The sequence below is a fragment of the Bombina bombina genome, chromosome 6 (genome assembly GCF_027579735.1).
Source record: "Bombina bombina isolate aBomBom1 chromosome 6, aBomBom1.pri, whole genome shotgun sequence".
NCBI classification, from domain to species: domain Eukaryota; kingdom Metazoa; phylum Chordata; class Amphibia; order Anura; family Bombinatoridae; genus Bombina; species Bombina bombina.
In genome coordinates, this window is record NC_069504.1 from 855,329,721 (window position 1) to 855,348,278 (window position 18,558).

General features: G+C 39.9%; 1 protein-coding gene across 3 annotated transcripts in view; it reads right to left on the reverse strand.

The window, feature by feature from the left end:
* The window catches only part of CTC1 (CST telomere replication complex component 1), a 210,478-nt gene that overhangs the window by 87,249 nt on the left and 104,671 nt on the right, over nt 1-18,558 (reverse strand). For all 3 annotated transcript variants that reach the window (XM_053718286.1, XM_053718285.1, XM_053718287.1), the window contains 3 exons: nt 17,544-17,615; nt 7,142-7,286; nt 6,988-7,049 (listed from right to left, as the gene is read on the reverse strand). In XM_053718286.1, the coding sequence (XP_053574261.1) occupies nt 6,988-7,049; nt 7,142-7,286; nt 17,544-17,615 (279 nt within the window). The remainder of the gene's footprint in view (nt 1-6,987; nt 7,050-7,141; nt 7,287-17,543; nt 17,616-18,558) is intronic.

Sequence of the window (18,558 nt, forward strand, 5' to 3'; positions counted from 1 at the left end):
CTCTAACAGCATTTGCGTGCTCTGTATCTCTCCTAACCCCAGAGCTATCGCACTTGCCTCTTAATTCAGGCAATCTAGATAATACCTCTGACAGGGTATTATTCATGATCGCAGCCATGTCCTGCAAGGTAATCGCTATGGGCGTCCCTGATGTAATTGGCGCCATATTAGCGTGCGTCCCCTGAGCGGGAGGCGAAGGGTCTGACACGTGGGGAGAGTTAGTCGGCATAACTTCCCCCTCGACAGAACCCTCTGGTGATAATTCTTTTATAGATAAAGACTGATCTTTACTGTTTAAGGTGAAATCAATACATTTAGTACACATTCTCCTATGGGGCTCCACCATGGCTTTCAAACATAATGAACAAGTAGGTTCCTCTGTGTCAGACATGTTGAGACTAGCAAGCTTGGAAAACACTTTAAAACAAGTTTACAAGCAATATAAAAAACGTTACTGCGCCTTAAGAAACACAAATTTTCCCAAATTTTTAAATAACAGTGAAAAAATGCAGTTACACTAACACAATTTTTACAGTGTATGTAATAAGTTAGCAGAGCATTGCACCCACTTGCAAATGGATGATTAACCCCTTAATTCCAAAAACGGAATAACAAATGACAAAAACGTTTTTTAAACAGTCACAGCTCTACTGTGGCTTTTTACCTCCCTCAATACGACTTTTGAAGCCTTTTGAGCCCTTCAGAGAAGTCCTGGATCATGCAGGAAGAAGCTGGAAGTCTGTGTCTGTAATTTTTGCTGCGCAAAAAAGCACTAAAATACGCCCCTCCCACTCATATTACAACAGTGGGAAGCCTCAGGGAACTGTTTCTAGGCAAAATTCAAGCCATCTATGTGGAAAAAACTAGGCCCCAATAAGTTTTATCACCAAACATATGTAAAAAACGATTAAACATGCCAGCAAACGTTTTAAAATACACTTTTATAAGAGTATGTATCTCTATTAATAAGCCTGATACCAGTCGCTATCACTGCATTTAAGGCTTTACTTACATTACTTCGGTATCAGCACCATTTTCTAGCAAATTCCATCCCTAGAAAAATATTTTAACTGCACATACCTTATTGCAGGAAAACCTGCACGCTATTCCCCCTCTGAAGTTACCTCACTCCTCAGAATATGTGAGAACAGCAAAGGATCTTAGTTACTTCTGCTAAGATCATAGAAAAACGAAGGCAGATTCTTCTTCTAAATACTGCCTGAGATAAACAGTACACTCCGGTACCATTTAAAAATAACAAACTTTTGATTGAAGAAATAAACTAAGTATAAAAACACCACAGTCCTCTTACGACCTCCATCTTAGTTGAGAGTTGCAAAAGAATGACTGGATATGACAGTGAGGGGAGGAGCTATATAGCAGCTCTGCTGTGGGTGATCCTCTTGCAACTTCCTGTTGGGAAGGAGAATATCCCACAAGTAATGGATGATCCGTGGACTGGATACACTTAACAAGAGAAAAACCAGGTTTGGTACGTAACACCACCTTATCAGCATGGAAAATAAGATAAGGAGAATCACATTGTAAAGCTGAAAGCTCAAACTCTGCGAGCAGAAGAAATACCAACCAAAAATAAAACTTTCCAAGATAATGACTTAATATCTATGGAATGCATGGGTTCAAACGGAACCCCTTGAAGAACTGTAAGAACTAAATTCAAACTCCAAGGAGGAGCAATTGGTCTAAATACAGTCATGATTCTAGTCGGAGCCTGACAAAAAGATTGAACATCTGGAACATCTGTCAGACGTTTGAGTAGCACAATGGACAAAGCAGATATCTGTCCCTTTAAGGAACTTGCTGACAACCCTTTCTCCAATTCTTCTTGGAGAAAAGATAAAATCCTGGGAATCCTAATCCTACTCCAAGAGTAGCCCTTGGATTTGCACCAATAAAGATATTTACGCCATATCTTATGGTAAATTATTCTAGTAACAGGCTTGCATGCCTGAATCAAAGTATCAATGACCGAATCAGAGAACCCTCTCTTAGATAAAATCAAGCGCTCAATCTCCAAGCAGACAGCTGCAAAGAAATTAGATTTGGAAGGTGGAAGGGTCCCTGAATGAGAAGGTCCTGCCTCAATGGAAGCTTCCACAGTGTCAGAGATGACATGTCCACCAGATCGGCATACCAAGTCCTGCGAGGCCACGCAGGAGCGATTAGAATCACCGAAGCCCTCTCCTGTTTGATTCGGGTAATCACCCGGGAAAGGAAAGCAAACGGTGGAAACAAATAAGCTAGGTTGAACGACCAAGGCACTGCCAAGGCATCTATCAGTTCGGCCTGAGGATCCCTGGATCTGGATCCGTATCTTGGGAACTTGGCATTCTTACGAGACGCCATCAGATCCAATTCTGGTCCGCCCCACCTGAGAATCAGGGTGGCAAAGACCCCCGGATGGAGTTTCCATTCCCCCGGATGAAAAGTCTGTCTGCTCAAAAATCCGCCTCCCAGTTGTCCACTCCTGGGATGTAGATTGCTGACAGATAACAAGAGTGAGCCTCCGCCCACCGAATTATCTTGGATACTTATGTAATCGCTAAGGAACTCCTTGTTCCTCCCTGATGATTGATGTAAGTCACAGACATGATGTTGTCCGACTGAAATCGGATGAATTTGGCCGAAGCCAACTGAGGCCAAGCTTGAAGCGCATTGAATATTGCTCTCAACTCCAGAATATTGATGGGAAGTAGAGACTCCGATCGAGTCCACCCACCCTGAGTCTTCAGGGAATTCCAGATTGCACCCCATCCCAGTAGACCGGCGTCCGTTGTCACAATCACCCATGAAAGTCTGCGGAAGCACGTCCCTAGGGACAGATGATCCAGTGACAACCACCCAAGAAGAGGGTCTCTTGTCTCCTGATCCAGATCTATCTGAGGGGACAAATTTGCATAATCTCCATTCCACTGTCTGAGTATGCTCAGCTGTGGCAGTCTGAGATGAAAACGAGCAAACGGAATGATGTCCATTGCCTCCACCATCAATCCAACTACCTCCATGCACAGAGCCACTGATGACCGAGGATTGGACTGAAGGCTCTGCATGTATTCAGAATCTTTAACTTTCTGACCTCCGTCAAGAAAATTGTCATGGATATAGAAGCTATTAGAGTTCCCAGTAAAGTAACCCTTGTCTGTGGAATTAGTGACCTCCTTTCCAGATTCACCTTCCACCCATGAGTCCCTAGGAAGGACTAGACTTTTGTCAGTTGGTAAGACGACGCCGGGATGAAAATATCGTCCAGATAAGGCGCCACTGCAATGCCCCGCAGTCTGAGAACCGCTAGCAAAGACCCTAGAACCTTCGTGAAGATCCTGGGCACCGTGGCCAATCCGAAGGGAAAAGCCACTAACTGAAAATGTTTGTCCCAGAAGGCAAACCTTAGAAACTGGTGATGATCTCTGTGTATAGGACTGTGAAGATATGCATCCATTAAGTCCACGGTAGTTATATATTGACCCTTCTGGATCAATGGAAGAATTGTCCGAATCGTCTCCATCTTGAAGGATGAGACTCTGAGAAACTTGTTTAGACTCTTGAGATCTAAGATGGGTCTGAACGTTCCCACTTTTTTGGGAACCACTAAAAGATTTGAATAAAACCCCTGCCCCTGTTCCTGAATTGGAATGGGACGAAGTACTCCCATGGAGGAGAGGTCTTTTACACAATGTAAGAACGCCTCCCTTTACATCTGGTCTACAGACAATTATGAAAGAAGAAAACTTCCCCATGGGAGGGAATTTTTGAACTCCAGTTGATACCCCTGGGACACGATTTCTAGTGTCCAGGGATCCTGAACGACTCTTATCCAAGTCTGGACAAAAAGTGAAGTCTGCCCCCTACTAAATCCGGTCTGTATCGGGGCCCAACCCTACATGCTGACTTGTAGTAGTGGTAGGGTGTGAGGATTGTCGACCCCTATTCCAAGACTGGTTGGGACTCCAAGCGGACTTTTTCGAAAGGAACGGAAATACTCTGATGCCCCCTCTGATCGAATTCCTTATTCTGAAGGGGGAAATGACCCTCATCGTCTCATGAGGTCAGAAATAATCTCCTTCAAGTCTGGCCCGAACAGGGTCCTCCTGCAAGGAAAAATCATAAAACAGCTAATCTAAAAGTTGTAAAAAGTTGGGTGCTGTTGTGCCAATCTAAGTCACAAAGGATGAATGCACACCAAAGAACAGCAGTAAGGTCTAAATAAAAATGACCCTTACTGTCCCCTGAACTGTTAGGACTGAGACTTTACCTTATCGTACAAAAGCAAATAATAGTCAATTCAAGGGACTAAAAAGCGCCAGTAAAATCTTCCCATAGGAAGCGATACTGTTACTGTAATGAAATACATACAGTATGTCTGTATTGTGTACTTGTAAAGTGCGGCAAAACACCCGCAATGGGTCTCAAGGCGCTGCTCATGCTGATCTCTGAAACGCAACCCTATTCCTGAGTGCAGTTGTGTTATTCACATCACAAGGGATGAATAAACAAATAAACAGTGAAAATACAGTTGCAAACTGAACACAGAAAAAAGGTTACTTCTCATTTACATTCTTAAAGTAACCTATAATAGCGTATTATTGTATCATCCTACATTACAGTGGATGAGGAACAAACAAACAGCCGAAAGTCCCTTAATAAAAGGAACACACAGAAAAAAAAAAACCCTCATTTTTTCCCCCCTGTGCACTGTCACTTTAAATTGTAAAAGTATGACTTATTCCTGTCATGCATAAAAACAATCCAACTAGAGAGACATATTAATAAGGAATATCAAAAGCAACAGCTCTGCAAGCAATCGCAGAGCACTGCCTGTGTGTCAAAAATTAATTTGGACACTTTCTCATAAAATATTATATGGAATGGATTGCACAGGATTACCAAACTCATAACAGTCATAGCTGAAGGAGGAGTAATTAGGATAGACTAGAACATATGCAAACATGTGACTGTCGCTTTAAATGTTAAACAACAACAAAAAAAAACACTTTTTCTTTTCAGGTGATTTATTATGTCATATCCTGCAAAAAAAAATTGATAGGGCTAAACTAGCGTAAATTGCTAGATTTTCACACCCCTCAGCAGTATCCCCTTTTAGAGATGATTGGTCCCAAGTCATACTAGACTCTTAAACATGAATTATTATGTAGTGGTTATTTGTAAAACCGCCATATGGGAAATAAGGCTACGATCCAACTTATTTTGCCGGTCGTCAAGAAACCTTCAATAGGGACCCCATGTGTCTAGCTTTTACATTTCGTAGCAATTAGACTCAGCAAACACATATCTCTGTTGAGTAACCTATCTCCCGGTCGGTATGTTTGTCAGTAGAACCGTCGGGAGAATACTACGCACGCCAAATAAATGGCCACCAAAGAACCACCCCTCCTGGGTGGAGATGTAACAGACTCCCGAGCGGCAAATGTTAGATAGTGAACCGTCGGGAGAAACTATAATGTGCCCTAATAACAAGCTTAGCCACCTTAGGCACCACGCGGCTCCCCGCAATGACATGTCGGGAGAGACAAAAAAAAGGCGTGTGAAGACCAAGCGTCTCCAAGGACCGCCCTTCGTGGGCGTGTACAACAATAATACACAAACATCTCCCGGTCGCCATCTTAACCGCCGGGAGTTGTAACAAAATGCCCCCAAAAAATTAACAGTATGTAAAACACATACACTTTACCGAACACACACTTTAAAAAAAAAAAAGTGGATCTTAAACACAATCATCACCCGGTCGGCAGTGCTCTCTAATGCCACCGCCGGGAGATGAAGCTTACAAAAGTAAACCCAGGGAATATAAAATTACAGCTGTCTAGGTTTGTCTCCCAGAAAAGGAGAAGACACATACCTGAACAAGTAGCCCATCTCTCTATGGGCTGTTATTCATAATGAGGGTGGCCAATGACATCCGAGCCCATTCTATCTTCTATGCCCAGGAATAAAAATGGCACTTACCTCCAACTGCCGACAGCAAAGGCAGCTCCCAGGTGTGTGAAGTCCTACTGCTCACATGGACCTGAGGATAAAAAGGAAAAAAGTAAAGTCTCTCAGATTTTTCCCCTAAAAGGTCAGCATACAAACTATGGGAGGCGTAGTGAGAATAAAATCCCACAAGTTCCCATTGCTTTGAAGCCACCAAATGCTTCTCTTTTTGTACTGAAGAGATTGATTTGGTCTAGGCTAAACCCCAGAACAAAGTAGCACACAGTGGCACCACTTTAAAAATAATAAAATCTTGATTGAAGAAACTATAACTAACACCTCACTCTGCCTCTTCCTATCACTAACACAGGCAAAGAGAATGACTGGGGGGGAGGGGAGGGAGGGGCTATATATACAGCTCTGCTGTGGAGCTCTTTGCCACTTCCTGCTGACCAGGAGGCAATATCCCACAAGGATGAAATCCGTGGACTCGTCATATCTTGTAAAAGAAAAGAGAATTTGATACAGAAATCAATTTTAAAGTGTGACACAGGTTGCACCAAAGCTAAATTTATTACTAAAAATTTCTGTGTGCAATTCACAAAACACAAAAATATATTTAGGTTTGGGGCAACCGTGTCACACTTTAGCATTGATTTCTGTATCAAATGCTCTTTCTTTTTCTTACTTATCTAAATATTACTTTTGTGATGGTTAGCACAAAGCCAAACAAAAATGTATATTTTGTGAGTATGATTAAAACAAACATATTTGTTTACTTTTAAAATATTTTATGGAAACTAAAACTTTACACTTATATCTTCAATATTTAAAAAACTAACAATTTTAAAAAACTATATCTACTTACTATATTCAAGCTAGTCTTTGCTTTGATTACATCCTTATGTCTGTCATTTATTTACTGTGTAATGTCCCTTTAACACTATTACATGTGTTGTTCTTATCTTAACATTCAATTACTTTTGGCAAAAATACTGGGTACTAATAATTATTCATTTTTTCTTCTGTACTCACCTTGCTTTAGCTTGGAAGACTCCTGATTTGGAGGAGCAGGATGGAGACCGCGCACAGGCCCCCTAGAAAAAGAGAAGGTTCTCAGACACACATCATGCTTTATTATAGATGCTATAAAAAGGACTTGAAAATATTGTCCCAAAACTGTGATTACCTTTCTAAATATGTCCCCACACATGGAACAAACCCAGCGGAGAGTCAAGTTCAGCACACAAGACACAGAACACACAGCTCGGCGCAGTGTCATTGGTCCTGGAAGATTCTTAAAGAGTACAATTGGAGGAGGAGGGAGGTGTTCACTAAGAAATGTGGGCAAAGCACAGAAAGAAACAAAAACAAACAAAAACATTTTTTTTAAAAATGTTGAAATTATAATTTAAGATGCATAGTAAAGTTACCCCACTGATATTTGAATGGCCCAGAAAAAATCAGTCCATATTTACTTGGAAATATAATTGATTCTCAGCTAGTTTTTGCATATCTCGGGTGTTCTTGAATTCCTTTAGAGTAATTATCATCAAAATCTCTACTGGAAGTCTTTTCCATGAATCAACCACCCTTTATTTAAAGCATCTCTACTGGAATTAAATTCTGTGAATCAACAAACCTTTATATAAAAGTATCTCTACTGGAAGTATATTCTGTGAATCAACAACCCTTTAAATGTAAAGCATCTCTACTGGAATTATATTCCGTGAATCAACCTTTATTTAACCCCTTAACGACCAAGGACGTGCCAGGTACGTCCTCCAAAAAAATACCTTTAACGACCAAGGACGTGCCTGGCATGTCTTCTGGGGTTTGAAACGCTGAAAGCTGAGACATCACTGCAATCCCCTTTTTTACTCACCGATGCAGAGAGGGCCACTCTGTGTGGTGTGCAGCGGCATTTAGCGGCCTTCTAATTACCAAAAAGCAACACCAAAGCCATATAAGCCTGCTATTTCTGAACAAAGGGGATCCCAGAGAAGCATTTACAACCATGTATGCCATAATTGCACAAGCTGTTTGTAAATAATTTTAGTGAGAAACCTAAAGTTTGTGAAAAAGTTTGTGAAAAAGTGAACGATTTTTTTTTTATTTGATCACATTTGGCGGTGAAATGGTGGAATTAAATATACCAAAATGGGCCTAAATCAATACTTTGGGTTGTCTTCTAAAAAAAAATATATACATGTCATAGGATATTCAGGGATTCCTGACATATCAGTGTTCCAATTTAACTATTGCTAATTTTGAAAAAAAAAAAAATGGTTTGAAAATAGCAAAGTGCTACTTACTTTTTGTGCCTTATAACTTGCAAAAAAGCAAAGAACATGTAAACATTGGGTATTTTTAAACGCAGGACAAAATTTAGAAACTATTTAGTATGGTTGTTTTTTGGTGGTTGTAGATGTGTAACGGATTTTGGGGGTGAAAGATAGAAAAAAGTTTATTTTTTTCCATTTTTTAATCATATTTTATAAAAATTTTTATAGTAAATTATAAGATATGATGAAAATAATGGTATATTTAGAAAGTCCTTTTAATGGTGAGAAAAACGGTATATAATATGTGTTAGTACAGTAAATCAGTAAGAGGAAAATTACAGCTAAACACAAACACCGCAGAAATGTAAAGATTTCTTTGGTCCCAAACGGTCAGAAAATGGAAAAGTGCTATAGTCCTTAAGCGGTTAAAAAGTATCTCTACTGGAAGTCTATTCAGTGAATCAACCACCCTTTCTGTAAAGCGTCTCTACTGGAAGTCTTTTCCTTAAATCAACCACCCTTTATGTATAGCATCCCTACTGGAAGTCTATTTCCTGAATCAACCACCCTTTATACAAAGCATCTCTACTGGAAGTCTATTCCGTGAATCAACAACCCTTTATATAAGGCATCTCTACTGGAAGTCTATTCCGTGAATCAACAACCCTTTCTGTAAAGCGTCTCTACTGGAAATCTATTCCCTAAATCAACCACCCTTTATACAAAGCATCTCTACTGGAAGTCTATTCCATGGATCAACCACCCTTTCTGTAAAGCTGTGCTCCCTAAAATTATCCCTAAACATAACATAAGACCCCTTGCCCTATTTTGGCTTGATTAAATCCCTTATATTTGCAGGTTTTTATATAGTTACACTAAGGAAGAAAAGGTATGGGCCCAAAAAGACCCACACCAAAGTTCCCTTTATCCGGCACCAGAGTTTAAGGTAACCTCTTATCTTAAACTCTGGTGCCGGATAAAGGGAACTTTGGTGTGGGTCTTTTTGGACCCATTCCTTTTCTTCCTTAGTGTAACTATATAACAGTTATATGCCCCCGAGCACAGTATTTCCTGATAGATATTCTTAAAATCAGGACATGCGAATAAGTGGGACTTGATAAATGGAGTGGTGCAAACTGTTTTGTGTAAAATATATATATACATACACACACACACATACACATATATATATATATATATATATATATATATATATATATATATATATATATATATATATATATATATATACACATACATATACACAGTTCGAGGCAGATGCACTCTCACAAACAGTCCTCAAATGCCAGGGTGCTGAATGAAGTAAAGTACAGCAACATAGGAGACAGCACTCACTGGGCTTGATACGTGCAAAAACATAATTTATGTAAGAACTTACCTGATAAATTCATTTCTTTCATATTAGCAAGAGTCCATGAGCTAGTGACGTATGGGATATACATTCCTACCAGGAGGGGCAAAGTTTCCCAAACCTCAAAATGCCTACAAATACACCCCTCACCACACCCACAATTCAGTTTAACGAATAGCCAAGAAGTGGGGTGATAAAAAAGTGCGAAAGCATATAAAATAAGGAATTGGAATAATTGTGCTTTATACAAAATCATAACCACCACAAAAAAGGGCGGGCCTCATGGACTCTTGCTAATATGAAAGAAATGAATTTATCAGGTAAGTTCTTACATAAATTATGTTTTCTTTCATGTAATTAGCAAGAGTCCATGAGCTAGTGACGTATGGGATAATGACTACCCAAGATGTGGATCTTTCCACACAAGAGTCACTAGAGAGGGAGGGATAAAATAAAGACAGCCAATTCCTGCTGAAAAAAATCCACACCCAAAATAAAGTTTAACGAAAAACATAAGCAGAAGATTCAAACTGAAACCGCTGCCTGAAGTACTTTTCTACCAAAAACTGCTTCAGAAGAAGAAAATACATCAAAATGGTAGAATTTAGTAAAAGTATGCAAAGAGGACCAAGTTGCTGCTTTGCAGATCTGGTCAACCGAAGCTTCATTCCTAAACGCCCATGAAGTAGAAACTGACCTAGTAGAATGAGCTGTAATTCTCTGAGGCGGAGTTTTACCCGACTCAACATAGGCAAGATGAATTAAAGATTTCAACCAAGATGCCAAAGAAATGGCAGAAGCTTTCTGGCCTTTTCTAGAACCGGAAAAGATAACAAATAGACTAGAAGTCTTACGAAAAGATTTCGTAGCTTCAACATAATATTTCAAAGCTCTAACAACATCCAAAGAATGCAACAATTTCTCCTTAGAATTCTTAGGATTAGGACATAATGAAGGAACCACAATTTCTCTACTAATGTTGTTGGAATTCACAACTTTAGGTAAAAATTCAAAAGAAATTCGCAACACCGCCTTATCCTGATGAAAAATCAGAAAAGGAGACTCACAAGAAAGAGCAGATAATTCAGAAACTCTTCTGGCAGAAGAGATGGCCAAAAGGAACAAAACTTTCCAAGAAAGTAATTTAATGTCCAATGAATGCATAGGTTCAAACGGAGGAGCTTGAAGAGCTCCCAGAACCAGATTCAAACTCCAAGGAGGAGAAATTGACTTAATGACAGGTTTTATACGAACCAAAGCTTGAACAAAACAATGAATATCAGGAAGAATAGCAATCTTTCTGTGAAAAAGAACAGAAAGAGCAGAGATTTGTCCTTTCAAAGAACTTGCGAACAAACCCTTATCTAAACCATCCTGAAGGAACTGTAAAATTCTCGGTATTCTAAAAGAATGCCAGGAAAAATGATGAGAAAGACACCAAGAAATATAAGTCTTCCAGACTCTATAATATATCTCTCGAGATACAGATTTACGAGCCTGTAACATAGTATTAATCACAGAGTGAGAGAAACCTCTTTGACCAAGAATCAAGCGTTCAATCTCCATACCTTTAAATTTAAGGATTTCAGATCCTGATGGAAAAAAGGACCTTGTGACAGAAGGTCTGGTCTTAACGGAAGAGTCCACGGTTGGCAAGAGGCCATCCGGACAAGATCCGGATACCAAAACCTGTGAGGCCATGCCGGAGCTACCAGCAGAACAAACGAGCATTCCTTCAGAATCTTGGAGATTACTCTTGGAAGAAGAACTAGAGGCGGAAAGATATAGGCAGGATGATACTTCCAAGGAAGTGATAATGCATCCACTGCCTCCGCCTGAGGATCCCGGGATCTGGACAGATACCTGGGAAGTTTCTTGTTTAGATGGGACGCCATCAGATCTATTTCTGGAAGTTCCCACATTTGAACAATCTGAAGAAATACCTCTGGGTGAAGAGACCATTCGCCCGGATGCAACGTTTGGCGACTGAGATAATCCGCTTCCCAATTGTCTACACCTGGGATATGAACCGCAGAGATTAGACAGGAGCTGGATTCCGCCCAAACCAAAATTCGAGATACTTCTTTCATAGCCAGAGGACTGTGAGTCCCTCCTTGATGATTAATGTATGCCACAGTTGTGACATTGTCTGTCTGAAAACAAATGAACGATTCTCTCTTCAGAAGAGGCCAAAACTGAAGAGCTCTGAAAATTGCACGGAGTTCCAAAATATTGATCGGTAATCTCACCTCCTGAGATTCCCAAACTCCTTGTGCCGTCAGAGATCCCCACACAGCTCCCCAACCTGTGAGACTTGCATCTGTTGAAATTACAGTCCAGGTCGGAAGCACAAAAGAAGCCCCCTGAATTAAACGATGGTGATCTGTCCACCATGTTAGAGAGTGTCGAACAATCGGTTTTAAAGATATTAATTGAGATATCTTTGTGTAATCCTTGCACCATTGCTTCAGCATACAGAGCTGAAGAGGTCGCATGTGAAAACGAGCAAAGGGGATCGCGTCCGATGCAGCAGTCATAAGACCTAGAATTTCCATGCATAAGGCTACCGAAGGGAATGATTGTGACTGAAGGTTTCGACAAGCTGTAATCAACTTTAGACGTCTCTTGTCTGTTAAAGACAGAGTCATGGACACTGAATCCATCTGGAAAACCAGAAAGGTTACCCTTGTCTGAGGAATCAAAGAACTTTTTGGTAAATTGATCCTCCAACCATGATCTTGAAGAAACAACACAAGTCGATTCGTATGAGATTCTGCTAAATGTAAAGACTGAGCAAGTACCAAGATATCGTCCAAATAAGGAAATACCACAATACCCTGTTCTCTGATTACAGACAGCAGGGCACCGAGAACCTTTGTAAAAATTCTTGGAGCTGTAGCTAGGCCAAACGGCAGAGCCACAAACTGGTAATGCTTGTCCAGAAACGAGAATCTCAGGAACTGATAATGATCTGGATGAATCGGAATATGCAGATATGCATCCTGTAAATCTATTGTGGACATATAATTCCCTTGCTGAACAAAAGGTAAGATAGTCCTTACAGTTACCATCTTGAACGTTGGTATCCTTACATAACGATTCAATATTTTTAGATCCAGAACTGGTCTGAAAGAATTCTCCTTCTTTGGTACAATGAAGAGATTTGAATAAAACCCCATCCCCTGTTCCGGAACTGGAACTGGCATAATTACTCCAGTCAACTCTAGATCTGAAACACATTTCAGAAATGCTTGAGCTTTTACTGGATTTACTGGGACACGGGAAAGAAAAAATCTCTTTGCAGGAGGTCTCAACTTGAAGCCAATTCTGTACCCTTCTGAAACAATGCTCTGAATCCAAAGATTGTGAACAGAATTGATCCAAATTTCCTTGAAAAAACGTAACCTGCCCCCTACCAGCTGAGCTGGAATGAGGGCCGCACCTTCATGTGGACTTAGAAGCAGGCTTTGCCTTTCTAGCTGGCTTGGATTTATTCCAGACTGGAGATGGTCTCCAAACTGAAACTGCTCCTGAGGATGAAGGATCAGGCTTTTGTTCTTTGTTGAAACGAAAGGAACGAAAACGATTATTAGCCCTGTTTTTACCTTTAGATTTTTTATCCTGTGGTAAAAAAGTTCCTTTCCCACCAGTAACAGTTGAAATAATGGAATCCAACTGAGAACCAAATAATTTGTTACCCTGGAAAGAAATGGAAAGTAAAGTTGATTTAGAAGCCATATCAGCATTCCAAGTTTTAAGCCATAAAGCTCTTCTAGCTAAAATAGCTAGAGACATAAACCTGACATCAACTCTGATAATATCAAAAATGGCATCACAGATAAAATTATTAGCATGTTGAAGAAGAATAATAATATCATGAGAATCACGATGTGTTACTTGTTGCGCTAAAGTTTCCAACCAAAAAGTTGAAGCTGCAGCAACATCAGCCAAAGATATAGCAGGTCTAAGAAGATTACCTGAACACAGATAAGCTTTTCTTAGAAAGGACTCAATTTTCCTATCTAGAGGATCCTTAAACGAAGTACCATCTGACGTAGGAATAGTAGTACGTTTAGCAAGGGTAGAAATAGCCCCATCAACTTTAGGGATCTTGTCCCAAAATTCTAATCTGTCAGACGGCACAGGATATAATTGCTTAAAACGTTTAGAAGGAGTAAATGAATTACCCAAATTATCCCATTCTTTGGAAATTACTGCAGAAATAGCATTAGGAACAGGAAAAACTTCTGGAATAACCACAGGAGCTTTAAATACCTTATCTAAACGTTTAGAATTAGTACTTCTTTAAGTAAAGAACGAATAAATTCCATTTTAAATAAATATGAAGATTTATCAGCATCAACCTCTGAGACAGAATCCTCTGAACCAGAGGAATCATCAGAATCAGAATGATGATGTTCAGTTAAAAATTCATCTGTAGGGAGAGAAGTTTTAAAAGATTTTTTACGTTTACTAGAAGGAGAAATAACAGACATAGCCTTCTTTATGGATTCAGAAACAAAATCTATTATATTATCAGGAACATTCTGCACCTTAGATGTTGAAGGAACTGCAACAGGCAATGGTACTTTACTAAAGGAAATATTATCTGCTTTAACAAGTTTGTCATGACAATCAATACAAACAACAGCTGGAGGAATAGCTACCAAAAGTTTACAGCAGATACACTTAGCTTTGGTAGATTCAGCACTTGACAGCGATTTTCCTGTAGTATCTTCTGACTCAGATGCAACGTGAGACATCTTGCAATATGTAAGAGAAAAAACAACATATATATAAAGCAAAATTGATCAAATTCCTTAAATGACAGTTTCAGGAATGGGGAAAAATGCCAAAGAACAAGCTTCTAGCAACCAGAAGCAATAAAAAATGAGACTTAAATAATGTGGAGACAAAAGTGACGCCCATATTTTTCGCGCCAAATAAGACGCCCACATTATTTGGCGCCTAAATGCTTTTTGGCGCCAAAAATGACGCCACATCCGGAACGCCGACATTTTTGGCGCAAAATAACGTCAAAAAATGACGCAACTTCCGGCGACACGTATGACGCCGGAAATGGAAATAGAATTTTTGCGCCAAAAAAGTCCGCGCCAAGAATGACGCAATAAAATGAAGCATTTTCAGCCCCCGCGAGCCTAACAGCCCACAGGGAAAAAGTCAAATTTTAAGGTAAGAAAAATGTTAAATTAAAATGCATTATCCCAAATATGAAACTGACTGTCTGAAAATAAGGAAAGTTGAACATTCTGAGTCAAGGCAAATAAATGTTTGAATACATATATTTAGAACTTTATAAACAAAGTGCCCAACCATAGCTAGGAGTGTCACAGAAAATAAGATTTACTTACCCCAGGACACTCATCTACATATAGCAGATAGCCAAACCAGTACTGAAACGAGAATCAGCAGAGGTAATGGCATATATAAGAGTATATCGTCGATCTGAAAAGGGAGGTAAGAGATGAATCTCTACGACCGATAACAGAGAACCTATGAAATAGACCCCTTAGAAGGAGATCACTGCATTCAAATAGGCAATACTCTCCTCACATCCCTCTGACATTCACTGCACGCTGAGAGGAAAACCGGGCTCCAACTTGCTGCGGAGCGCATATCAACGTAGAATCTAGCACAAACTTACTTCACCACCTCCATCGGAGGCAAAGTTTGTAAAAACTGAATTGTGGGTGTGGTGAGGGGTGTATTTGTAGGCATTTTGAGGTTTGGGAAACTTTGCCCCTCCTGGTAGGAATGTATATCCCATACGTCACTAGCTCATGGACTCTTGCTAATTACATGAAAGAAATTTGCTTTTAATTAGTGGCGTTTCGGGGTCTGATGAAGGGGAAGCTTTCCCCGAAACATCACTAATTAAAAACAAAGATAGATATATATATATATATATATCTATCTCCGGACAGAAAGCGCACTCCACAGGTCTTGAATAAGAAAAATAGTCACTTTATTGTGAATGTTTTCGGTTTTAACAAAACCATCCTCAGACAGTCTTGATTCACTGTTTGTCTGAGGACGGTTTTGTTAAAACCGAAAACGTTCACAATAAAGTGACTATTTTTCTTATTCAAGACCTGTGGATTGCGCTTTCTGTCCGGAGATATTTTTACCATTTGGCTGCACCCAAGGCTGTTGTCCCTATCATTCAAGAGTGCACACTGTCTGGAACTATATATATATATATATATATATATATATATATATAAATATATACATACATACACACAGTATCTCACAAAAGTGAGTACACCCCTCACATTTTTGTAAATATTTTATTATATCTTTTCATGTGACAACACTGAAGAAATTACACTTTGCTACAATGTGAAGTAGTGAATGTACAGCCTGTATAACAGTGTACATTTGCTGTCCCCTCAAAATAACTCAACACACAGCCATTAATGTCTAATGTCTAAAAGTGAGTACACCCCTAAGTGGAAATGTCCAAATTTGGCCCAATTAGCCATTTTCCCTTCCCGGTGTCATGTGACTCATTAGTGTTGCAAAGTCTTAGGTGTGAATGGGGAGCAGACGTGTTAAATTTGGTGTTATCACTCTCACACTTCCTCATACTGGTCACTGGAAGTTCAACATGGCACCTCATGGCAAAGAACTCTCTGAGGATCTGAAAAAAAGAATTGTTGCTCTACATAAAGATGGCCTAGGCTAAAAAAAAGATTGCAGAGACCCTGAAACTGAGCTGCAGCACAGTGGGCAAGACCATACAGCGGTTTCACATGACAGGTTCCTGTTAGAACAGGCCTCGCCATGGTCGACCAAAGAAGTTGAGTGCACATGCTCAGCGTCATATCCAGAGGTTGTCTTTGGGAAATAGACATAATAGACATTTCGCTGCAGAGGTTGAAGGGGTGGGGAGGTCAGCCTGTCAGTGCTCAAGACCATACGCCGCACACTGCATCACATTGGTCTGCATGGCTGTTGTCCCAGAAGGAAGCCTTTGCTAAAGATGATCCACAAGAAAGACCGCAGTTTGCTTGAAGACAAGCAGACTAAGGACATGGATTACTGGAACCATGTCCTGTGGTCCGATGAGACCAAAATAAACGTATTTGGTTCAGATGGTGCCAAGCGTGTGTAGCGGCAACCAGGTGAGGAGTACAAAGACAAGTGTGTCTTGCCTACAGTCAAGCATGGTGGTGGGAGTGTCATGGTCTGGGCCTGCATGAGTGCTGCCGTCACTGGGGAGCTACAGTTCATTGAGGGAACCATGAATGCCAACATGTACTGTGACATACTGAAGCAGAGCATAATCCCCTCCCTTCGGAGACTGGGCCGCAGGGCATTATTCCAACATGATAACGACCCCAAACACACCTCCAAGACGACCACTGCCTTGCTAAAGAAGCTGATGGTAAAGGTGATGGACTGGCCAAGTATGTCTCCAGACCTAAACCCTATTGAGCATCTGTGGGGCATCCACAAACAGAAGGTGGAGGAGCGCAAGGTCTCTAACATCCACCAGCTCCGTGATGTTGTCATGGAGGAGTCGAAGAGGACTCCAGTGGCAACCAGTGAAGCTCTGGTGAACTCCATGCCCAAGAGGGTTAAGGCAGTGCTGGAAAATAATGGTGGCCACACAAAATATTGACACTTTGGGCCCAATTTGGACATTTCCACTTACGGGAGTACTCACTTTTGTTGCCAACGGTTTAACATTAATGGCTGTGTGTTGAGTTATTTTGAGGGGACAGCAAATTTACACTGTTATACAGGCGTACACTCACTACTTTACATTGTAGCAAAGTGTCATTTCTTAAGTGTTGTCACATGAAAAGATATAATAAATTATTTACAAAAATGTGAGGGGTGTACTCACTTACTGTGTATATATATATATTTATATTTATTTATACACATACATACACACTACTCACCTGCTCTTTGTAGGGGTGCTCAAAACACACACACAGCAAGTGGACACACTGCGTAAGTAGATGCTGCCAGACCTAATTAGCAACAGCAAAAAGAAAGCATTATGAATGATGCACAATTTAATGAGGGACACAAGATAAACTAAGCTAAATAGTAAAAATTAAGCAGACATTATTTAGACTGAAGAAGACGACATGAGGGTTGAGATATATTAAATAATAAACAGACATTTAAATTATGTATTATGCAGCATAATAAATAAGATGTTGAAGGACAGAAGTAGCTAGTGAGAATGGGTGAATAGAGAAACACATGTATGTATGCCTGGGAGAAGTTTTAGCTCAATCTCGAAACATACAGTATTTCTAATGCATTTATGTAAAGGCAAGCTGGCTATTTAAATAACATGGCTCCCTATTATGGTAGTCTACTATACGCTGTTTATAAGCACAACACAGTGTGAAATAACTGACTTCAACACCATAAATATCCAGTTGTATCCTTTTAGGATCTCTACACTATAGTATATGTCTATAGGATAAAGGTGTAGCTATGACTTTCAGGGTAGTTATTCCGATTATGGTGAGCATAGCAGATTTGACTTACATTGTGTTAAAGGGGTGAATTCCAATTAGTCTGGAGAGTTGTTTTAAGTGGTTTCCACAAGATTTCCAAATTCAAAGATGGATACCTCGTGGTGCACATAACGATTGGCTTAAGGAGTATTAGTCATCGCTCAGCTAAGATGCATGCAGCGGAATGAGGCAATGTTTAACATTGCTATATGGTAAATATATGACAAATGAACCGTCATTTAAAAGTTTTATGAATTAGTTTGCCTGTTTTGAATAATATTTTTATATACCGTGCAGCACAATCGTTAAGATGATAATCCCTTTAAGAAACAATAAAATATACAAACAATGTTGCCAAAAGTTAGATATCGATCTCTTCTACCTCCTTGATGTATAATATTATTGAGCCTTCTTCTGAGTTCCCTTCTTTTTATAGATCTAT